At 55.7% G+C, this 22,308-nt stretch overlaps 7 protein-coding genes across 7 annotated transcripts; 5 read left to right on the top strand and 2 right to left on the bottom strand.

Annotated features, from left to right (window-relative positions):
* The first annotated feature begins 567 nt into the window (after positions 1-567).
* CAOG_03140 (hypothetical protein) lies at positions 568-8,411 on the top strand. The gene is made up of 3 exons (XM_004363922.2): positions 568-731; positions 1,191-1,213; positions 1,317-8,411. Exons 1-3 carry the CDS (start codon positions 597-599, stop codon positions 8,242-8,244), a joined length of 7,086 nt encoding a protein of 2,361 aa, XP_004363979.1. The 5' UTR covers positions 568-596; the 3' UTR covers positions 8,245-8,411.
* Positions 8,412-8,470: 59 nt separating this feature from the next.
* CAOG_03139 (carbon-nitrogen family hydrolase) lies at positions 8,471-9,685 on the top strand. The gene is made up of 3 exons (XM_004363921.2): positions 8,471-8,674; positions 8,784-8,903; positions 9,069-9,685. Exons 1-3 carry the CDS (start codon positions 8,536-8,538, stop codon positions 9,656-9,658), a joined length of 849 nt encoding a protein of 282 aa, XP_004363978.1. The 5' UTR covers positions 8,471-8,535; the 3' UTR covers positions 9,659-9,685.
* CAOG_03138 (hypothetical protein) lies at positions 9,678-12,099 on the bottom strand. The gene is made up of 3 exons (XM_004363920.2): positions 11,867-12,099; positions 10,089-11,601; positions 9,678-9,936 (listed from the first exon to the last, which is right to left on the bottom strand). The coding sequence occupies exons 1-3, from the start codon at positions 12,068-12,070 to the stop codon at positions 9,806-9,808; spliced, it is 1,848 nt and encodes a 615-aa protein (XP_004363977.1). The 5' UTR covers positions 12,071-12,099; the 3' UTR covers positions 9,678-9,805.
* Positions 12,100-12,435: 336 nt separating this feature from the next.
* On the top strand, positions 12,436-12,819 carry CAOG_03137 (hypothetical protein; the record flags this gene model as incomplete). Its single annotated transcript, XM_004363919.1, has 1 exon — positions 12,436-12,819. One exon carries the CDS (start codon positions 12,436-12,438, stop codon positions 12,817-12,819), a length of 384 nt encoding a protein of 127 aa, XP_004363976.1.
* Positions 12,820-13,694: 875 nt separating this feature from the next.
* CAOG_03136 (hypothetical protein) lies at positions 13,695-15,583 on the top strand (the record flags this gene model as incomplete). Its single annotated transcript, XM_004363918.1, has 2 exons — positions 13,695-14,888; positions 14,996-15,583. 2 exons carry the CDS (start codon positions 13,695-13,697, stop codon positions 15,581-15,583), a joined length of 1,782 nt encoding a protein of 593 aa, XP_004363975.1.
* Positions 15,584-15,946: 363 nt separating this feature from the next.
* On the bottom strand, positions 15,947-19,025 carry CAOG_03135 (hypothetical protein; the record flags this gene model as incomplete). The annotated part of the gene is made up of 3 exons (XM_004363917.2): positions 17,982-19,025; positions 16,576-17,685; positions 15,947-16,467 (listed from the first exon to the last, which is right to left on the bottom strand). Exons 1-3 carry the CDS (start codon positions 18,853-18,855, stop codon positions 15,947-15,949), a joined length of 2,505 nt encoding a protein of 834 aa, XP_004363974.1. The 5' UTR covers positions 18,856-19,025.
* A 1,958-nt stretch (positions 19,026-20,983) lies between these two features.
* Positions 20,984-22,257, top strand: CAOG_08669 (hypothetical protein; the record flags this gene model as incomplete). The annotated part of the gene is made up of 4 exons (XM_011271978.1): positions 20,984-21,497; positions 21,594-21,748; positions 21,836-21,985; positions 22,051-22,257. Coding segments are annotated over 4 exons (1,026 nt in total), but the record flags the coding sequence as incomplete, so codon positions are not given.
* Positions 22,258-22,308: the final 51 nt, after the last annotated feature.

Here is a 22,308-nt window from a genome sequence, read left to right as displayed (position 1 = left end):
TTCTGGTGAAAAGGGTCATTTGAGACGCTGCGATCGTGAAGCGAAAAAACTCCAATGAACACTTCACGCCGACTGACTTTGCAAGTCGAAATCCACGACAACGAGTCTCCCACCTCTCGAATCGATTGACCACCACGCTGCACGAGTGAAACAGGCTCACACAGCGGAAGAACCGGGACATCCAGATCTTGCTCCCAGATGTTCCGACCAGTATTGAGCTGAAAGTGAAAGCCAGTGACCGCCTCCCGCCCGCTCATGGAGCCATAGGGCTTGCATCCAAACGCACATTCATGTGCATCCAAACGAACGCTGCAAGCACACCTGAATTCCGCATCTATCAAGAGCTGTGACCGGATTTGGCAGCCTTCATCATTCTTGTTTTTCTTCGTTTTTTCTTTCCTTTCTTCTTTCATTTCCTGTTGGACCGCCTGCGTCTCACAGCGCGCCAAACTTCAATCCATCACTTTCACATCGTTCTCTTTCTCTTTCTCTCTTCCTTCAACCTATCGTAGAGCCTGACCTGTGCAAAGGGCAACACGAACTTTTCAAACAACTTTTTTTTTTATATTGCGCTGTTTCACTTTTCACCAAAAACCATGAGCTGGCTGGCGGAAGAATGGAAGAGCGGCCTCAGCGCCAAAGTCCTCACCAAGATCGAGGAAATCGAGCAGCAAGTCCAGCGCCTGACGCGCGACAACGGCCAGAAGCAGCTCCACATTGAGACAACTGAGGTAAGAACGGTTTTGCGAAAATGAATTCACATTGTCTTCTCCACAGTTGTGCTTCTCGTCACCCTCCTTCCCATCGCCAATCCGCAAGATCTCAACCAGACACACTTCTCTATGTCGATGGCAACGAGATCAAACGCGCGAATCAGTGAACAAGCAAGATGGAAGCGCTTTTGAAACAAACGAAACACACAAAAATGGCGCCGTTTGAAATTTGAATCACGCATTTTCGCGCGCAAATTTCAGTTTGGCGCGAAACGGTTGGTTTCAAAAAAATGGTGATGGTTTCAAACTTTTTTTTTGCTTTCAGTCTCACACACTACATGATGCTCTCAATGCCAACAACGACCAGACACCCCATCTCAATCATGATCTCTTTGGAACTGATCTGAACTGTCGCTCGTTTCATCGTTTCTGACTTGATTTATTTTCTTGACACTCTGCCTTGCTTCCAACCCACAGGCTTCCCTCGAGAAGGCACGCAGGTAATACACGCCTTCTAGACTCAGCGCTATCGTTGATCGTTCTTGTCTTCATTGAAAATCGGTTTTGCTCACTGTCCGTTTTTTTGTTTTTTGGTGTTTTCAGCGCCGAAGCCAATGCCACCAAAAACTACACCACCATCCAACGCGAGCTCACACGCATTAGCGACGAGCGCAACCGACTGGACACGAGCAACAAGAAGCTCGAAGCGGAAGCTGGCAGCCGCACCCAACAACTCCAAGTCCTCGAGGCGCAGGTTGCCAAGGCTAAAGAACGCACCGACGCCGACGCCGTGCAAGTTAGCCGCCTCAACGCCGACATTAGCTTGCTCCGTGAAAACCTCGAAAAGTCTCGTCGCGAGGCGTCCGACAAGTCTGCCGATCTGGCGCGCGTGCTCGAGCTCAACACCAACCTCAACGCGCTGGTTGCGCAGCACCAGTCCACCATCCGCGAGGCCGACAGCACCCGAGGCCGACTGGAGACGCAGCTTCTCACGCTCGAGAAGCAGCTGGACACGATGCGCCAGCAAACGACTGCGGGTGGCTTGACCATGGCGGACGTCCAGAGCAAGCTCGAATCGACACGTTTGGCTGCTGAGGATGCCCGCGCTCAGTTGCTCAAGTCGCGCGGAGAGGCGGATGGCCGCAATCAAGAGCTCACCAACGCCGTTGAAAAGCTGCGCGGCCAACTCGTTGCCTCTGAAAACGAACGCGAGAACGCCCGCGCCGAAACCGAGCGGATGCGCCTCAGTCTCGAAAACATGCAGAGCGCGCGCAACTCGAGCGCCAGCCAGCTGCAGCAGCTAGAATCGCAGCACGAGGCGCGTCTCGCTGTGATTGCCCAAGAGTTTGACAAGGAGCGATCGGCGTCGGCGACATCCGCTGCCGCGCTTGGCCAGCAGCTTCGAGAGAGCGAGCAACAACTCGCTCTGCGCACCAAAGAAGTATCGACACTGGCTGCCCAGTTGCAAGAAACGACCGCCCGAGTGAGCGAGCTTGAGCACGAAATGACGACACACAATGCCACATCCAGCGGCGACTCTGCGGCTTTGGCAGAACTGCGGGAGCAGCTCCACGTTGCTCAGCGCCAGGCCGACGCCGCTTCTGCACAGGTTGCCAAGCTCGAGGGCGATCTCGCCGTTCAAGCCGGATTGGTGACGCGCGCTCAGCATGCAGCCTCCGAGGCAGAGTCGATCGCTGCTGGCGAGCAGGCAAAGGCCCTTGCCGACCTGACGGCCAAGTACCAAGCAGCGAGTGCCGCGGTTGAGCAAGTCAAGTCCAAGGCGGCTGCTGAGAGTCACGAGTTGTCCACGACGAACGCCTCGCTCTGCAACCGACTGGAAGCCGTGCAGCAAGAGTTTGCAGCACTGCAGGCAGCCCACACTGCGCAGTCGGCCAAATTGGACTCTGTCGCTCATTCGCATGCCGTCAAGGAGCAACGCATGGCCGAAACCATGACGAAACTGACCGAGACAGAGCAGCAGGTTGCGACTCTGCAGACTCTTCTCGAAAAGTCTTCCGTCCGCGTAGCAGAGCTCGAGCAGCAGGTTTCTTCCAACGCCACAGACGCAACCAACCGCGGTGCGACCGTCTCGCAGCTCAACGCGCGCGTGGCCTCTCTCGAAGAAGAATGCAGCCGCGTTCGCCAAACTGCCACGCAAGAGTCGGGCGTGTTTATTGCTCGCGCCGAGGAGCTTGAGATGGAGCTTATTTCTGTCAAGCAAACGCTCGCGCAGACGACCGAGGCTCTGGCGTCAAAGGAAAGCCGCCTGGCTTCCACCAAGAGCGAGCTCCAAGCCGTTAGCGACCAACGCGCCACGATTGCGTCCAACCTTGAGTTGCTGCAGATGGACGTGGACGACAAGGACGCCATGCTCCACCAGCAAGAAGTCAAGTTGTCGAATCTGTCGGAAGAGTGTGCCAGGCTGCATGCCCAAGTTGCTGCGCTTGATGACGCGAAAGAAAACCTGACGAACGGGGCCAGCAACCGCGTCAATGCGCTCCAAGAAGAGCTGGGCGTCTGCCGTGCTCGACTGCTCGAGGTGGAAGGCCAGCTTTCTGCCACATCGCAGTCGTCGCAGGGCAAGTCGGATCGGCTGGCCTCACTCGAGCGTGCTCAAGCTGCGCTCGACCAACAGCACGCCGAGGCTGTTTCGCGTCTCGAAACCGTCTCCTTTGAAGCGGAAGAGCTCCGTCAAACCGTTACCAACATGACTGCGGACCTTGACCGAGCACGCACCAGCTCTGCACGCCTCAATGAGCAACTCAATGCAAAGGAAGAGGCGTTCATGTCGCTGCAGACGCAGACAAACAAGCTCCAGACCGAGCTGCACGATGCGCGGGAGACGCTTTCGAGCGCCGACAAGCGGCAGGCGGCTGCCCACGATGAGGCGCTCGACAAGCAAGCCCGCCTCGAGTCTCTCTGCAACAAGGTGGCTGAGCTGGAGGAGGAGCTGCAGAAGAACGGCATTGCCGCTGAAAAGCGCGTCGCCGAGCTGAGCGCCAATGCCCAACGAGCCCAAGGCAGCGCCGAGTCCGCCGAGCTCAGCATGCAAGAAATGCAGGCACAAGTCTCGGCAAAGAATGCTCAAATCCAGCAGCTTTCTGACGAGCTCGAGTCTTGCGAAGGGCGCCTGCGCGAGCTGGTGTCTCAGCACACGCAGCTGGTGGAAGTGCACGCACAAACCCAGGACGACCTTGCAAGCAAGGCCACCCAGCTCTCAAATGCCGTCACCCTGTCCAAGACGCAGACTGAGCAGAACGACTCGCTCAATGGTCTCATCGCCCAGGTCCGATCCGACGCCGCCAAGGCAGGCGACGAAAAGACCCTTGTCGAGGTTGCGTTCGCCGAGCTGACCCGCAAGCACCAGACCACCAGCGACAAGCTCGAGCAAACCGAAAGCAAGCTGCTCGACACGCGTGCCATGCTGCAAGCCGCTGAGACCAAGATTGAGAGTTTGTCTGCTTTGGCTGCTTCTGGCACGACCGACCTCACGACCAAGCTCCAGGAGACGCGTGATCAGCTGGCCACCTGCCAACACTCCCTCGATGCTGAAAGGACGCGTGTCAGCAAGCTCCAGCACACTCTTGACAAGCTCACGGAAGAAGACAACCTGCTGATGCAAAACTTTAAGGCGACGACCAAGCAGCTTGAAACGAGTGACGCTGCTTGGAAAGCCGAGAAGGCAGCATTGAGTGAGAAACTCGATCTGGCAGAGCAGAATGTCCTTGGTCGCGAGCGAGTGCTGGCCGAGGTGCGCGCCAAGCTTGCCGAAACCTCCAGTCTTCACGAACGCGCAGTTGCTGGAATGGAAATCCTGCAGCTGGACATGGACGATGCCGCAGCCGAAGTTGCATCAACAAACCAGCAAATGGACTTCCTCAATCAGCGCATGAAGGGCATGACGCGAGATTTGCAGCAATCCCGAGAAGAAGCGGCGTCGTTGACTGCGACCAAGAACACTCTTGTCTCAGAGCTCGAGAAATCGGCCATCAGCATGGCCGATCTGCAAGCCCAACTTGGTCGCGCCAACCTGACCTGCGAGCAGCGTCAAACTGCGATCGACATGTTGAAAGACCAGTGCAAGGCCCTCGACGCCAAGCTCAGCGGCCACATGAACGATGCCGAACACGCCATGAGCTCGTCATCTGCTCAAGTTGAGAGCTTGCAGGCCGAGCTGAAGCAGTGCACGTTCAAGCTTGAAGCAACTAGTCAACAAGCCGAAGAGCGGGCATTGCTCGTCTCTCGCTTGCAAGAGCAAAACTCTGCACTGGACTGCAAGCTGCAGGGTGCCATTGGCAACGTCGAGCGCCTGGAAGCGAGCCTGGCCGATTGCCAAGCCGAACTGACCGATGCAACGCACAACGTGTCTGTCACCCTTGCTGCCAAGAACCATCTCGATCAAGAGTACGCAAGCACGCGTGCCAGCTTGAAGGCGGCAGAGACCAAGTTGGCCGAGTTTGAGGCGCTGACCGAGCAACAGGAGGCGGACCTTGCCAATGCCAAAGCGGACTTGACCGATCGCCAGCTTCGTTTGGACAACACTGCTCAGGCCGTGGCGGACTTGCGCGCCTCTGTCAACCAGCTCCACGTCCAGGTCAGCGAGCGCGACCAGGCGCTTGTGGATTGCGAGAAGCGCTTTGGCAACCAGCTTCGCTTTGTGCAAGAAGAGTTGGACACTGCTCGCGAGCAGCTTGCCCGCCGCCACAGCGACGGCCTTGAGCGGTCTGAGCGTGTCGTCACGTTGATGTCGGAGCTGGAGCAATCGCAGGCCAAATCTGGCGTGCTTCAGACCGAAATCTCCTCTCTCAAGCAAGCCGCAGAAATCAACCGTCGCGCATTGACGGAAATGGAACAGACGCTTGCCGAGACGGAGGAATCTTGCGTGGACCTCAAAGACCAAGTTCATCATTTGAGCATCAAGCAGACCAGTCTTCAGCTCGAGCGTGACCAACTGGCCGCGGATGTTGCACGAGTCCACCAGCACTACCAATCCGAGCAAGCAACTGGCGAACGTGCCTCGGAAAAGGCGCTGGAGGCTGCCAGCCTCACGACCACGGCAATGCTCCAAATCGAGACGGTGCTCAAAACCACTCAGGGTCAGCTTGCCGTCTTTGAGAGCGATTTGCAAATCGCTGCAGAGCAAGTCGACGTGTATCGCACGCGTGTCGCTGCACTCGAGTCTGAGGTCGAGCGCCGCGCGACAGACTTGACCGCCAAGGATGCAGAACTGCAAGCCGCGCTCACGGCGCTTGAGGCCAAGAACAGCGAGTTGGCCGTCGAGCAACAGAACGCGGAGGGCGATGTCCGGTCCTCGCAGTTGCAGCAAGAGGCGGACCGCGTCTGCCGCGAAAAGCTGGAGGCCGAAGTCGACAACCTGCGCGCCAAGCTGGCTGCTGCCGAGACCGAGAACCAGAGCTTGTCCAACGACCTGGCTTCTCTTCAGCGCGACATGGATGTTGAAAAGCACACAATGTCCGACTGGGAGGCAACCTTGAAAGAAACCACCTCCGAGCGCGACAGCTTGCAGGACCAGCTTGCTACCAATCTCCGCGTCCGTGAAGAGCTCGAGCAGCAGATTCGCTCGCTTGACCTGAAGGTGGCCGAGTTGGCTGACGACGCCGCAAGTGCGCTCGAGCAGCATGCTGCCTTGTCGCAAGAACACGACAAGGTGATCTCGGAGCGACAGGCCGCACAAGCGGACGCGCTCAAGCTGGCTGAAGCGGCTGCTGCCAATCAGAAGCGTCACGATGCGACGACCACTGCCTTGGCTGAGGCTCGCACAATGATTACCGAGCTGCAGGCAGCTGTGGAGTCCTCCGGCAAGTCCAGCAGCGAAGCCACTGGCGAGTTGCAGCAGCAGCTCACCGAAGCGCTCAAGCAAGCTGAGGCGTCTGATCGCCGAGCGATTGCCAGCAGCGCGGAAAGCAAGCTGTTGGAAGAGAGCGTTGCCCAACTTCGAGAAGAATTGGAGCAAACCTCACAGCTGTGCAAGGATGTCGAGGCGCAGCTTGCCGACACGACCAAGCAAAACACTGCCAACATTCAAGCGCTCTCTGCCAAGCTTGCTGCGGTCGAATCCAATCTCAGCATTGCACTTGCGGACAAGGCCAAGCTCGAGTCGCGAGTGATTCAACTGCAAGAGGTTGAGCAAGGCAGCTCGGCTGAGCTTGCCGAACTGCAACAACTGCTTGCTACTGCGCAAGCTGAGGCAACAACACAGCAAGAGTCGCTTGAGAAGGCCCTGCGCGAGCACCGTGCTGTCGTTGCCAAACTCGAAGTCGACATGGAAGAGTCGGTGGCAACTGCCCAGCGGGCTCTTGACCGCGCTGATGAAAGCGACGCTCGCATGGAAACGATGCAGTCGGATCTTGCCAAGCACCAAGACCTCCTGGCTGACGAGCGCACCAAGATTGAGCAGCTCACCCTTGCACTGAAGGAAGTGAATGCTGAAAAGTCGAGTCTCGAGAGCCGTGTGACTGACGCCACCGCTGCCTCCGACAAGCTCCAGGAGCAGCTCAAGGCTGTTTTGCACGAGCGGGACGAGCTCGAGTTGCGCGTTGCACGGCTGTCGGCTGAAGCGGCTGCAGCCTCCGCCGAGCTGTCGTCTCGTGTGTCGTCTGCGTCGTCAGTCTCGCCGACGAGCTCCAACAAGCGACCGTCTTCCGAGATGTTGAAGGAGCAGGAGGAGTCGGATGTTGATTCCATGCAGATTTCGAACGACGACGGCTCCGAGGTTGCCGCCGAGCCGACTGCCCAGTCGACACCCGTTGCTTCGAAGCGTGTTCGCATCTCCGACGAAGTCGCTGTTGAGGCACCCGCCACCAACAATGCTTCTTCTCCTATTCTCGCTCGCTCTTCGGCGCTCGTCGAAATGCGTGCCTCCGGTGTCGCTGCCCGCGCCTCGGGAGTCGCCGCTCGCGCTTCTGGCGTTGCGACTCGCGCATCCGGTGTCCCTGCTCGTGAGTCTGGAGCTGGTCCCGTGCAAGCGCCTGGCTCGGGTGTGGTGAAATCAATCACTCGCCCGTTGACGCGTGCCAGCGACCGTGCTCGGCTCCAGCGTCCATTGATCACGTCTGGCCTGGCTACTGCCCCAGCTGCTCACACCACTGGTGGTGCCGCACGCATTTCCACGCTGACCAACCGCTCTGCCATCTCTGGAGGTGCCTTGCGCGTTGCTGCCAACGCTGCTCCCACGGCATCACCAGCTCCCGCCGCTCGCGTGCGTCCCACTCTTGCCAGCAGCGATTCCACGTCATCATCATCAGCTGCTGCTGCTGCCACCACAGCATCTGCCGTGCCTCGTCCTCTGCTCTCACGCACGACCGCACCTGCTGCTGTTGCTGCTTCTGCGGCTCCTGCCAACGAGAACGTGACCCGTTCCACCTCTGCCGCGGCCACTGCCATCCCCTCTGCCTCAGTGTTTGCCAGCAAGCGCATCATGACCCGAGCATCGCCAGCTCGTCAAGTTGCCAAGCCCGCCAACACCAACGCGGTGCTTCCTGACAACTGCGCCTTCTTTGATCTCGCATAAAAGGCCAATTTTAATTTTTCGTTTCCCCATCCCTTTATAGTTTTCGTTGATGATTCTCCCCCCCCCCTTATTGTTCTTGTTTTTCACTTTTGTACTGTAGATCTCGGATAGATGTATGTTTTTTAACAAAATGTTATTACCCAATGAATGAATGAAATAAACTTGTGAAGCAAAAGCCTTGATGCAAAATCTTCCACTCATCGACATCCCATCTCATTCCTATACCGTGTCATTCACGCACGTTTTCTCATTCTTGTTTTGGTTTGCAGTCCTTGTCTTTGGCGCTGAGAAATGCTCAAAGTCGCCTTGTTCCAATCTCGCGGCCATCCCGGCGACGTAGCTGCGAACGTCCAGCTCGCCAAGGACACGCTTGCTCAGGCGCGCACGGCCGGCGCCCGGCTGCTGCTTCTGCCCGAGCTATTCTTGAGTGGTAAGCTTGATTGTGCCTCAACGGCGGAGGGGGAGGGCGCGTCTGTGTGTAAGTTCAGGCGTTGGGAAACTGTGTCTCACGCTCGTAATCCTCCGCTCTCTCCACACAGGCTACCATTTGCCCGCGGACGAGCTGCACGCGTGTGCCAGAAACCTCGAGTCCACGGAAATCCAAGATCTGCGCAACGCGTGCCGGGATGCTGGATGTGGCATGGTGCTCGGCTACTCGGGTAGAACTGAGATTTTGAACTGCTGCTTTTGGGGAAATGTCAAACCTGTGCTGAGCTGCTGAGCGGAAACGGTTGCGATGAAAGGACTTGGATGTTGATTGACCCATTTGATGATGTCGCTCACCGTTGAACCATTGTGTGATTGTGTGGACGGATCGCGCTCAGAGCTCGCAGACGCTGGCCAAGTGTACAACTCCGCCATGCTGATTGATAGCAAGGGCGAAATCCAACTTAACTATCGCAAAACGCACTTGTATGGTCCGGATGAAAAGGCTGCATTCACGGAAGTCCCTGCGGCAGCGGCAACCCAGTCGTACACGGCGGTTTGCAAGGATTTCGAGGGGATTCCCAGATTCAACGTCGCTCTGTTGATCTGCTACGACGTTGAATTCCCAGAGATTGTCCGCTCTGTGTGTCTCCACGGCGCAACGTTCGTGGCCATCCCAACCGCCAACTTTTGGACGGGCATTCCACGCCGAGTGCTCCCCACCCGCGCCATCGAAAATCACGCTGTGATTGCGTACATTAATCGTCACGGAAACGAGCGCGGCTTGCAGTTTGGTGGTAGCAGCTGCATTGTCGGGCCGGACGGGGAAGACTTGCTTCGAGCGGCAGACGACGAGGAGCAGCTGCTCTTTTGCACCGTCGATTTGAACAAGGCCGAGTACGTTCACTTGCGCAACGTGAATCCCTACTTTGCAGACAGAAAGCCCCAGCTCTACCAATGGTTGACTGATTCATCGCTGCCAAAATAAACGATCAACGCCGTTGAGAGCGTGGAATAGATTTAGATGGTTTTTGCGAAAAAAAGGCGGGGGGAAGAACAGGCAACAAGAAGTGTTGCGAAAATTGGCTTGTTAAGCATGAAATGTACACTTGATTGGCAACGGCGTTCCACATGTCTAGCAACTCGAGCAGTCAGCAATGATGAGATCGACGGCCTTTTCGCCAATCATGATGACGGGCGCGTTCGTGTTTCCGCCGACCACGTTCGGCATGACTGATGCATCCGCGACACGAAGACCCTCGATTCCTAATGAAGTCAAATTGGCGGGGGTGAAGAGAGTCGGAGGGAGGTCGATGAAATCAAACAAAGAAAAAAACAATCAATAAAAACATCCCAACTACCAAACACCCCCCCCTCCCTCAATAACAGACACCACAAAAACTCGCCAAACGACGTACCCTTCACTTGCAACGAAGGCAAAACCACGGAAGTAGGATCGCTGGCAGAGCCCATCTTGCATGTGCCAGTGGGATGGTAAACGGTCGCCGAGAGGTAGCGGACCACCAGGCTGAAGAATTCGTGCGAATACGGTTCAACAGGAATGGAGGCATTGACAAGGAACTCGTTGAACAAGTCCAGTGTGTGGAAGGCAAGGCCGCGGTAGGCGTTGGTGGTGGTGACAAGTTTGTAGGCGAGAGCAACGCCTCGTGCCAGCGTTTCAACGTCTTCCTCTTCAGCCAGGTAGTTGGGATCGATGATGGGATACGCCAGAGGGTCGTTGGAGGCCAGCTTGATGGTGCCTCGGCTCTTGGGGTGGAGCAGCGTCGGGGCAATGATAAAGCCGTCCTGGTCGCGCAGCATCAGCTCCGTCAAGGATGCATTGTAGTTGAAATTCTGCAAGTCGACGATGGTGGATGCCGTGGGAATGAACTGCAGCTGCAAGTCCGGCATGTTGAGGTCGGGGCGCGCACCCGTTTCGGTAAACAGGCAGGCTTCGACGCCGTTCGACGTGAGTGGGCCACGGCCGTAGACCAGGTACTGGAGCACGTTGCGAATGTTTTCGCTCTTGGGTCCGAGAGTTTCAATGGTCGGGGTGGCAAACTTGAGGGGGGACACCATGTGGTCTTGCAGGTTTTCGCCGACAGGGAGGTCGGCCACAACTGGAATGTCGAGGGCCTCAAGCTGAGCGCGAGGGCCAACGCCCGAATTGAGAAGAATGTGGGCAGAGCCAATCGTACCGCCAGACAGCACAATCTCCTGCCGAGCACGGACGCTGGTGTGGACGGCGTCTGCCGCGCGCGGATCGACAGCACGGACAATCTCGAGGCCGACGGCGCGCTGGGCACCGGCGGCGGTCTCCTCGAAAGTCACGCGCTTGACGGTTGCAAAGGTGGCGACGCTGAGGTTTGGGAATTTGCCGGAAGCGAGCATGGGGCGCAGCAGACAGTGGGTCGGCGAGCAGCGCTCTTGCTTACGAGTGACTGTGCGCGGGCAAAAGTTGACACCGTCCTGCTGCCCGTCGTTAAAGTCAATCAGCTTGAAGCCGGCTTCGACACCCGCGTCGACGAACAGCTCGGTGACGCGGTTGCGATCTTCCATGTCGGTCACTTCGAGAAATCCGCCGTGGCCGTGGACGCTGTCGCTCACCTGCGGCCGATTGAACTGGTAGTTGTCCTCGGAGCGCATAAAGTAGGGCAGCACACTGTCCCAATCCCAGCCCGTCGCACCGCCAGCAGCCCAGCCGTCATAGTCATTCTTGTGTCCGCGGACGTACGCCATGTAGTTGAGGCTGGCCGATCCGCCAAGCACACGACCGCGCGGCCAGTTGGACACCTGGCCTTTCATTGCCCAGTGCGAGTTTTTCTGCGGCACGCTCTGGTAGTGGTAGTCCACCTTGGTGCGCTGCAGCATGGCAGCTGCCGCCGGCATTTGGATTTCGAGCTGAACGTCGGATCCGCCAGATTCGAGCAGCTAGCAACCGATACAAAAAAAAAAAAAAAAAAAAAAAAAATCAGACGAGCCAACACACATCGAGTGAGTGTCTCAGACAAGTCAAAAGTGGCTGAGGTTTGTTCCAATGTACAAATCCCAATGCGAACACTTTTGAATTCTGAATTTGAGGCTGTTTGTGATTGCAACCCAGGGTTTGAGGGGACCGGGCAACTCGGCTCTTGCTTGCTTTGGGTTTGGTTTTGGTTTTGGGTTTGCTTGTCGTTTTGTGCTTGGATCCGCTTACCAGGACGGTCTTGTTGGGGAGTCGCTGAGCCAGGCGCGCGGCAACAACCGCTCCAGCGCTGCCCGAGCCGACCACGATAAAGTCGTACTCTGCGGCGAGCGGCGTGTGCTGCAGCTGAGCAACGGCGTCGGACAGCACAAATGCATAGTAGTACACTGCGACGGACAGCAGTGCCACGAGCGACGCCACCAGCAACCGCGCCATGATCCTGATTCCTCAATGCACCAACAATGAAAAAAAGAGTGAAGTTGAAGATCGAGCATGCTTATGATAGGATTGTCCAATGCAATGCTGATGCTGATGTGATCAATACTGTACGACTCTCAAGTCTGAGAATTCAAGCTCCAGTTCAACACAATCTTTTGAAAAATGGCAATCAAAAGCTCGTTGTTTCTCGACTTTCTCTCGCGTCTGATTCCGGCACGTTCGGATTTCGCTCATATTGTATTGAATATTTGTTGTTTTTCCATCCTTGATCTTCGATCTCGGTCTGAGTTTTACAGATGCAGTCATTTTCCCTCTTTTTTTTTTTTTTTTTTCTTTTCTCGCTTTTTCTACTCTCACAGAAGATGCGCGTCCGTCTGCTGCTGCTTCTTGTGGCCGCGGCTGCCGCTGTGCTTGTGGCTGCATCATCGTCAGCGCACGCGACTGCCCACGGGCGCAACGACCTGGTCGACGTGGAGCGCGAGCGTCTGCAGCCCGACGCCGAGCGTCACCAGCCGCGGAACTGGCGCCACCGCCAGCGTCATGGCTTTGGCTTTGGCGTCGGCCGCACCACCACCACCACCACCACCAACAACAACAACGTCCATGATAACAAGGACGACAGCAAGGACGACAGCAAGCACCCCACCTCCATCGAGTGGCAGCAGGGCGGCCCCGCTGAACACGGCGGTGGTGCAGTAACAGGCGGCGGCATTTTCGGTACGGATGCTGGCCTATTTGTGCTTTGAAAGCAACGCGATCGCAGAGTCGTGCGACGAGATGAGCGATGGCATGTTTGGAAGACGAAGATGACGATGATGATGATGAAGGAGTTGAGGGAATTGAGGGTTGGTAGGAGGGGGGAAGGGGCAAAGCGAGGGGGAGCGCAGCGGCGGCGGCGGTGACACGCTTTTTTGGCTTTGTGGTGGATTTTATTGGTGTGTCACTATGGCCCCAAAACGAGTAGGATGACAATGAAGAAGGGTTGAAGGAAGGAAAAGAGAAAACAGAGGGAAATAAGTACAGCAGGATTAACGGAGGCAAGGGGAGGTGGGTGCGGAGTGAGAGATTGAGAGGGAAGGAGGGACGGAGCGAGGAAACGTCAGCAATTTCAGGTGCCACCAGTCCGCTTTAATGTGACTCCACTTACGCACATCCAGCTCGCTTGAGGGTTGCGACATTATTTTCAAAATAACAACAACATGACAATAACATAGTGAGTGAGTGAGTGGACAAAGTAGATTTTTTGTGGGTCAGCTGCGGGTGTTCCGACAAGGATTTGGGACCAAAACGGGAAATCCATGTGGAGGGGGGACGAGCTCGAGCGCACGTCTCTCTCTCTCTGTGTTTGTCATTCGACAATGAGCACAAAGCCCCGAGTCTCGAAACATAGACGGATGGAGTCGCTGAGAGAGAGAAGAGAGACAGAAGAAGAGGGGAAGGTTCGTGCCACACCGAGTGACACACAACATTCGGAGGTGGGCGTGCCGTTTCCCCCGCATTTCCCAGCTCCAACGAAAACGCAAAACCCCCAAATCCAGACAACTCACCGAACTGAAAACAACAATAATAATAATCATAAAAAAAAAAAAAAAAAAACCCCGACGCAGGTCACTTGGCGGAAATGGTCGGATTCCAGCAAGCAACCCAAGTCATGTTCTCGCTCAAGAGCTTTGGTCGCTGCATTTATGCCGCCAACCGCATGTTTGAGGGCGATGTCACGTTCTCGTCGTCGCCCTCGTTCGAGCACAGCGACATGAGCCAGCCGTCGTCGTCGGGTGTCCCGTCGCAGTCGTACCACCGCGTCGTGTTTGGCCATTGGACCTCTCCGCTGGCGCTCCGTGCCTGCCACATTTCCTTCTCCCGCTTGGTCGAGTCCGTCCAGGCCACGCACAACCTGCTGCAGGAAATCCCCGAGTACCAGGAGCGCGTGCCGGAGGAAATCCGCGCCTACTTTGCCGCCTCCGTCCCTGCGCTCTCGGTGCAGACCTGCCTGCACAACTGGACGTCTGAGCTTCAGCTCGCTCAGTGCGTTGACACTGTCGCAGCCTCCGACGCGCGCCTGCACGCCGTCATTCGCAACTCGGTCTCTGCTCGCTTCGAGTCTGTGACCCCTGGCACGAGGCAGAGCGCATTCCGCGTGGCATACACTGCTGCAGAGTTGCGCACGTGTCTGGCGTCCTCTCCCGGCCTCATCGAGGCTGTTGGCCCTTCCGAGGCCATTGGCGTTCAGACTGTTGTCCGTGCACTCTTCACTTTGATCAAGCGCCGCTTCCACTATGCGATGCTCGTTTCCCATGTGTTTGGCTCTGACGATGACGAGACTGCCGCTGCCGGTGACGCTGACGCTGCAGCCCCTCGTCACCCCAATGCCGCTGCTGCTCCTCACCATCGTCGTCGTGGAGCCGACGGTGAAGCGCACGATCGTCCACATGGCCCTCGCGGCTGGCACTTTGGCGAGGCGAACAACCGCCAGCAACATGGTGCAGGCGCCGATGACCAGCGCGAGGAAGGCCCCCGTCATGGTCCCGGTCACGGTCGCGGACATGTCGGTGGTCGTCGTCACCACGGCTTTGTTCGTTTCATTGTGTCGTTGCTCTCTGGCGAGCATGGCGACTTGCGCCGCTGCGCCTACGCCGGCCAGCACTTTGTGGCGCATCTCACAACTCTGTTGCAGTGCGGCGATTGCTTGTCCGAGCTGACCCAGCAGATCGGCGACTCGCCCTTCATGCAAGCGCATCCGCGAAAGGCGCAACGCTTCCAAACGCTTGCGCATCTGCTTGGTGTCTCCACTCTCGATGAGATCAATGTTCCCGAGGTGGAGCCGACGGGTGGAGCCCGTTGGGCCGGAGGTTGCTGGCGACACGCTCCCTCTCGTCCCGCTTTGTCCCTTCCAATGTCTCGCCCGCTACCCTGGTCTCGCAGGTCGCGCCCTGCCTGTTTGACTTCCAGTCTGCCGTCCAGGTCTACAAGTGCGTCCACAACGCGCTTGGCGCTACCCCGTACCAGTCCGAGTTCCAGGCCATCTGGACGGAGCTGGACGCCGAAAACCAACACGAGCCCAACAACCCCCAGCCCGATGATGATTCGGATGGCTCGAATGGCGACGATCACTGGGTCAACCACCCCAGTGGCGGCCCGTTCTGGTCGCGCTATCCGTTCAACCGCATTCCGAAGGCCGGGTGGATTGCCATCTTTGTGGTGGCTGGCCTGCTTGTCGCCGTCCTCACCGGGCTTTTTGTCGCCATCATGTACCGTTCCGTCCGCACCCCTGTCACCATCAACAAGGCCGCGCCTTCGCAGTACAAGTGGGCCATCTTGCGCTGGTTTAACATCAACAATGGTGCTTTTGCCCCTCTCGCCCCTACCGAGTGCAAATCCAAGCACGTGCTGGCCAGTCTGCCGGTTGCCGTTCCCGAAAACTGGGCGGGATTGAAGAAGAGCTCTCCCGCCACATCTGCTGCTCCAGAGGACAAGCAGGCCCTTCTTCTCGCCGAGGCCGATGCCGTGTAGTGAACCTACCAAATTGTTTGTTAGAATGGGCGAATTTGCTGTAGATTTTCCTGGTATATTCTTGTTACTTTGTACTTTTGTGATTTTGCTCTGTGTTTTTTTTTTTCAATGTTATTGTTAATAGATGCTTCCATTTTGACTTCCCCCCCCCCTTTGTGTGCACTCGAGGTTTATTTGCGGCATAGCTTTGTGCCCCGCGGCTCATGCAAATCACTTGTTCGTGCATCCTTTTGTAGATCTACACATTGTGTGGACTCGAGGGTTGTTGGCGGCATGCAAATCACTTGTTCTTTTTTTTTGTACACATTGAATCTTGTCGTGCATCACAGAAGCAAAAAAGCAAAATCATTGCTTGGCACAATTTCACATGTTGGCTGCCAGGGCTGCTGCATTTTCGGCACGACGGCGTCGCTCAGTGACGAGCATGTTGAGAATACCAACAGAAGCCACGCCCCACCCGAGCGCTGCAACAACCATGAGCTGGGTGTTGGACCCGCTCTTGGAATGCGCATCCTCAGCGGCGTAGTTCACGGCCATGTCTTCCTCGTCTGTGGCCTCACGTCTGTTGGGGCGGCACACGCAGTCAGTGTTGACAGGAGGGGTCGCCGACTTTGAGGGCTTTGGTACGACGACTTCTTCTTCCTCTTCTTCACCGGGCACCGTCACCGAGCCATAGTTGGGGTAATCCGCTCTGGGCTTCTTCCACGCAGCGGGAATGGCAGGCGCGGCTCCCTTCAGATTATACCCAAGAACCGAGTAGCTGGCGTAGTGATGGATGGCGTAGCCTCCCCAGGCCGAATATGCTTTGAGAGCGGTGCTGGAGGTAGCCAACTGGGCTTCCAGAGGACCATAGCCTTCTTGCCAGAACGACTGTGCATCAGGTGCTGGCAAGGGACAAAAGGCATGACAAGAAGTGAGTCCCAATGTTCCAACTCTCCCCCGCTCACAACTCGAGACCAATTATTTCGACACAAGCAACTGCGAGACCTTACCAGAGTTCTCATCAATGGATTCCACGCCAACCATGATCTTGATGTTGCCCTTGACGGCCTTCAGGTTCTGGATGGCCTTGTTTTGGAACGGAAGCTGCTGGTCGGTGTAGTCCATAATGCCCAGGTAGTCGACAGACTGGTCCTTCATGAAGCCATTCCAAATGTCGGTGGCAGAGGTGACATACCAGACGCCAATGTCGGCCGCAAGCGTCATCTTGGGATCGCCCTCGGCAATCAGCTGCTTGCACGCGCGGTAAATGGCAAGCATGTTGTCCTCAAGCATGTTGTTGTACTGGTCCGTGCCACCCGCGCTGTTGCTCGTCCAAAGCGCTCCCAAAACGTGGGGCTCAATGTCCAGGTGAATGCCGTCAAAGTCATCTGTGGCATCGGATGTGCCCTTGTTGAACGCAATGACCTGGGACACGACGTTTTTCGGAGTTGCCGCGAGCGCCGCGCTGGTCGTCCACTGCGCATCGCCATCAAGGTACTCGACAAGAACGCCACGAGCATGAGCCTGCTGAATAAAGCTGCGCATCTGGGTCGCGCCAGTGCCCGACAAGTACTTGGTGCCGCAGGACAGGAGAATTCGGTTGATGGACAGACCGGGATAGCCATGCGGGGCATTGACAAAGTCGAGGAAGCTGGTGATGCTGGCCTGGCTGCTGTACGTGATACCGCCCCAGACCCACATTGCACGGTCGCCTTGTCCAGGCATCTTCTTTCCGGTCGTGATAACTCCCGTCCCGGTTGAGCCGCCAGTCGGCTTGGAGGTCGAAGTCGAGGTCGATGTTCTGGTTTTGGTGGATGTCGAAGTGGAGGTGGAGGTTGACTTTGAGGTGGAGGTTGACGTTGAGGTCTTGGTCGTCGTGCTCTTGGTGGTTGTGCCAGTGGACGTTCCGTAGCTCGGGTAGTCGGGTCGAGGGCTCTTCCAGGCCGCCGGAATCGCCGGCGCAGCGCCCTGCAGCCAGTATCCGAGAGTCGAGTAGCTGCCATAGTGGTGAATGGCATATCCACCCCACGAAGAGTATGCCTTGAGTGCAGTGCTGGTCTTCAAGAGTTGCGCCTCGAGCGGACCATAGCCTTCTTGATAGAAGGACTGCTCATCGGGTGCTGTGGAGGGAGAGGGCGATAGTTCAAGCGCAAGAGATGACAACACAAACAAACAAAACGCACAAAAGCACAAAAAAAAAAACGCACAAAAAGCACAAAAAAAAAGCAAAATCGTTCACACACACAAAAACAAACAGAGGTGAGAAATATGGCATCGAACATGGTGTCGAACACTTGCATTCGACACTCCTCCACCGGCGAAAAAAAAAAGCGACTTCCAAAACGAGGCAACAAACAAGAACGCTGCACCGTCACCCGGAGTTTTGGTGTTTTTTTTTTGTTTGTTCGTTTCTTACCCGAATTGGGATCAATCGACTCAACGCCAACCATAATCTTGATGTTGCCCTTGACAGCCTTCAAGTTGGCCAGGGCTTGAGTCTGGTAGGTTGGCTGGTTGTCCGTGTAGTCCATGATGCCGAGGTAGTCGACGGACTGGTCGTTCATAAATCCGTTCCAGATGTCGGTGGCGGCAGAGACGTACCAAACACCAATGTCAGCCGCAAGCGTCATCTTTGGGTCACCCGCCACAATCAGCTGCTTGCAGGCGCGGTAGATGGCGAGCATGTTGTCTTCGAGGAGGTTGTTGTACTTGTCCGTGCCACCCGCGCTGTTGCTCGTCCAAAGCGCACCCAGCACATGGGGCTCAATGTCCAGGTGAATGCCGTCAAAGTCATCCGTTACGTCGGCGGTGCCCTTGTTGAACGCAATGACCTGCGAAACGAGATTTTTGGGGGTCGAGGCGAGCGACGCACTGGTCGTCCACTGCGCATCGCCATCGAGATACTCGACAAGAACGCCGCGAGCGTGGGCCTGCTGAATAAAGCTGCGCATCTGGGTCGCACTGGAGCCCGAGAGGTACTTGCTTCCGCAGGCGAGCAAAATTCGATTGATGGACAAACCCGGATAGCCGTGCGGAGCGTTGACAAAATCGAGAAAGCTGGTGATACTGGCCTGGCTGCTGAACGTGATGCCGCCCCAAACCCACATTGCACGATCGCCTGGTCCGGGCAGCTTCTTTGCCGACGCCTGAGCGACGGTGGGAGCGGCGAAAAGTGCAGCACAAACCGCCGACACAATTGCCACCACCGCCAGCATCCCAGCAACATGTCGTCTGCCAGAGTGGCGCGTTCTCGCTGCCGAGTTTCTGGACGAGATGGCCAAGTCAACCATGGTCGCAGTAGAGTGGAATGAAAAAGCAGGTGAATGAGAAGAACGAAAGGAAGCTTTCGGAAAGGAAGGGGAGCCAAAAAAAAAAAAAAAAAAAATACTGAAAAACGCAGAACCAGAAAGCAAAAAAAAAAACGGTGGATGTGCGAGCAGAGCACTGCAAGAAGAGGAACAAAAAAAAAGATGGAGTGGTTGGAAGTGTTCGATTTTGCGAGCGCGTTTTAAAGCGCCAAATGCGCCGAACCCTCACTTGCGTGCCACCCCTGAACAGAGAGGCGGGAACGTGATGCATGTCGCATACTTTTCCGGTTGGTATGGACCTTGCAGGGGATTCTCAGTGCGGACCGCAAAGCTTCAAAAACAGTGGTCAAATCAATCAAACCGCCACCGAACCGTTTGGTGCTGGTTAAAATTTGAACGCCGTAGTTGAACGCCGCGCTGCCTGCCATCGCACATTCAGTCCCATCGACAGCAGCGCTCGATCAGTTGGATTGTTGGTGTCTAAACACAGGCACTGTATCTTCAGACAGAGTCGCCACGGGAATAGGCTGCGTGTCAACCGCAAAAAGGGGAGAAAGGGTGGCTGAGAGTCCAAAACCAGTAAAATTGAGTTTGAGGTTCTCTGCATAGTTTTCGCTGCGGTTTGGTTGAATATTCACTCAATAGAGGACGGCGCAGGTGCAATATTCCCATTCGACCTGAAAATGCCAAGTTGATCAACCACGAATGCAGACCAACGGTATGCCGTTGGATTTTGGCGGAGGAATGCGGTGTTGCTTCCGCAGCGCCAAGCAACAGGCAACAGGTTCCGTCTCCAGGTTGCAGCGGTTCAAGCAAGAGATGGTCCTGCTGGAGTTGGATGAGTTGTGCTGTGAGGGATCTCGAAGCACACCGTACTCGCTGAACGAAATGTGCTTGAGGAGCGACAATGAGAGTTTATTGGTTGCATGTTACATTTCTACACTGTTACACGACAACAGTGGCGGAAATTGTTTGTGACAGCGCACATGATCATGCCAAGCGAGGCCAACGTGGTTCCATCGAGCGCAGGTTGGTGAACTCGGATTTTGAAAAAAACTGGACACACAAATGTCAAAACGTGGCGAGGATCATGCCGCCCGGGACGGCTCGGCTGTACTTGTCTTTATTAACGCATCTCAAATCGCACTTGCAAGACCCGAAGAAAGCTCTCATTGTGAATCGTGAATGGTTGTTCACTTGATTTTCATCCAAACGAAGGTTTCATTTTTTCTTTAAGCTCTTCTGTTTGATCATCCTGGTCGCGCGTGGCGTGAAGTCGCAGTGATGCGATATGTTGTACATAGGGTTGACTGTGATGTCGCGGGCAGAGTCGAAAGAAGCAAGCAAGCAGCAAGGTTGTCAACCAAATTCAAACACATTGTGAACAAAAAGGGCTCATTTTTCTTTGCTTTTTTTTGTTTGGTCTGTTTTGTCTTTTCTTTTTCTTTTTTGTTTTCTCCCACCTATTTTGTGCAACAGTAAGCGAAAGGGCACCGTCCAACCCGAGGACCGATCCACCCTTCTTTTTCGATTTTCTCGTTTCCTTAGAGGGGGTCTCCGCCGTATTGCGAGAGTCGACTAGGCAGCTTAACGACAGGGCGTTGAGTCTGAGCCCAACGTGTTCAGAGATGCCCTCTTTCGCTGCCTTGCTCTCGCTCTCTCTCTTTCTCTCTCTCTCTGTCTCTCTGTCTCTGCCCCCCTCCTCTGATCCTTGGATGCGTCCTGTAGAAGTGACGGTGCAAACGGGACGGCGGAGCCCTCCGGCTGGCCTTGCCGGCAATGAGTGAAAGCAAACAACAAATACAATATTGATCGAGCCGATGCGTCATCCCGTTCCCACGCACTCTTGAAGGCGCATGTTGCCATTGAAAGCTATCAAGAAGTACGCATGGGAGGCGAGGCGAGGCAGGCAGACAGGTTACGCGCAAAAATGCAGAGAGTTCGAGGGCTCACCCACACTATCGCGAGCTGGACAAGTGGTTGGAGCCATCCATCCACACACAACAGGCTTTCTGCACCATGTCATTATTGCTGCGAAATGCAAGCTCACTTTGTAACTGTCTCTGAATCACACCGCACTTTTCCGAAAGACGAAATAACGCATAAACAGATGCGAGTCTTGCGGTGGTATTGGATCCAACTGCTGGTGCTTGCAGCCATTGCAGCTGCTGTGCCGTTCGCGCAAGGACAACAAGAGCCTTGCAGCATTACCGTCTCCGACGTGACTGCGCTCTACAACGAGCTTGGCTCCCCAAGCACGAGTACAGTTGTGTGCATTATGCCCGGAACCTACGCCTTCCCCAATCAGCGAACAATCAACCGATCGGTTTCGTTTCGAGGTCTGGGCACCCGCCCGGAAGATGTAGTCATCTCCAATCAATACGGCTCTCAGATTGTGTTTTACGTCACGAATGGCGCGGGCCTCAGCGTGAATTTTGAGAATCTCAAAGTTACTCAAGGCTCGGGAGCCATTTACCTGAATACCGGCGTCAGTTCGGTCCTCAAGAACGTCATTCTGGACGGCTGCACCTCGACGACGCAGTCCCAAGCTGCCGGTCTCCACCTCTTCGGCAGCAACAATGTTGTGATGACAGATTCGGTCATTTCCAACAATCAAGTTTGGGGTAACTATTTAGAATGTCCTGACTTTGTTGCTTGGAGCGGGAATTGTGGTATGGTGAGACTCACCAACGCTGCTCCTCACCAACGCTGCTCCTCAGATTATGGTGCCGGCATGCGTATCGGGTCGTTCTCGAACGTCCAACTCCAAAACGTTGCGTTCTCGAACAACGCGGGCGCTATGTATGGCTCAACCAATTATGGTGGTGCCATCGCCATTGACACTGTGACCACTGTTACTGTCACTTCATGCACAGTACGTTCCGGCTCGTTTTGTGGCGTGACTGAAATGGCCGCCTGGGCTGCTTGAACCGAGGATGACTCACCTTTTCTCGACTCTTAGTTTACAAACAACCGAGCCTATTCCGGAGGCGCGATCGGCGTCAAGGCTGGAGTCTCAAACTCGCTGTCCATCTCCAAGTCCACGTTTACCGGAAACACTTGTGCGGGCTCTGGCTGGGGCCATGCCCTCAGTCTCGGAACTACATCGAATGTAAGCACCAGCGCAACGTCGCAGCTTGAATTGAACGTACAAATCTCATTCCATCGCCTGAACAGTCTCGTACAGCAATCTACAAGAGCACGTTCAATGGCAACTATGTCGCAGGCACCGCAGCCAGCTCTAGCATCTATACTGCGTCCGGTGCAACCACTACTTTGCTCATCTACAACATGATCACTGCCAGCCAAGTGTCGTCAAACGGGTTTGCCAATTCGGACGTTGGCTTCGGAGGCAGCGCTACAGTTATTGCGACCAACGCCGATGTTAGTGCAGTCAGCAAGAGCGGCACTCCAACCTGGGTGGGCTTGGATCTT

This window comes from Capsaspora owczarzaki, assembly GCF_000151315.2.
Source record: "Capsaspora owczarzaki ATCC 30864 unplaced genomic scaffold supercont2.4, whole genome shotgun sequence".
Classification (NCBI taxonomy): Eukaryota; class Filasterea; order Ministeriida; family Capsasporidae; genus Capsaspora; species Capsaspora owczarzaki.
The sequence above is the reverse complement of the archived record's forward strand: the minus strand, read 5'-3'. Positions and strand labels throughout refer to the sequence as shown.

Coding starts and splice junctions, on each gene's coding strand:
- CAOG_03139 (XM_004363921.2), top strand. CDS start 8,536: ATGCTCAAAGTCGCCTTGTTCCAATCTCGCGGCCATCCCGGCGACGTA. Junction 8,675..8,783: donor GCCCGAGCTATTCTTGAGTG/GTAAGCTTGATT, acceptor CTCTCCACACAG/GCTACCATTTGCCCGCGGAC. Junction 8,904..9,068: donor CATGGTGCTCGGCTACTCGG/GTAGAACTGAGA, acceptor GATCGCGCTCAG/AGCTCGCAGACGCTGGCCAA.
- CAOG_03138 (XM_004363920.2), bottom strand. CDS start 12,070: ATGGCGCGGTTGCTGGTGGCGTCGCTCGTGGCACTGCTGTCCGTCGCA. Junction 11,602..11,866: donor TCCCCAACAAGACCGTCCTG/GTAAGCGGATCC, acceptor ATCGGTTGCTAG/CTGCTCGAATCTGGCGGATC. Junction 9,937..10,088: donor GCCTTCGTTGCAAGTGAAGG/GTACGTCGTTTG, acceptor TGACTTCATTAG/GAATCGAGGGTCTTCGTGTC.
- CAOG_03140 (XM_004363922.2), top strand. CDS start 597: ATGAGCTGGCTGGCGGAAGAATGGAAGAGCGGCCTCAGCGCCAAAGTC. Junction 732..1,190: donor TCCACATTGAGACAACTGAG/GTAAGAACGGTT, acceptor TCCAACCCACAG/GCTTCCCTCGAGAAGGCACG. Junction 1,214..1,316: donor TCCCTCGAGAAGGCACGCAG/GTAATACACGCC, acceptor TGGTGTTTTCAG/CGCCGAAGCCAATGCCACCA.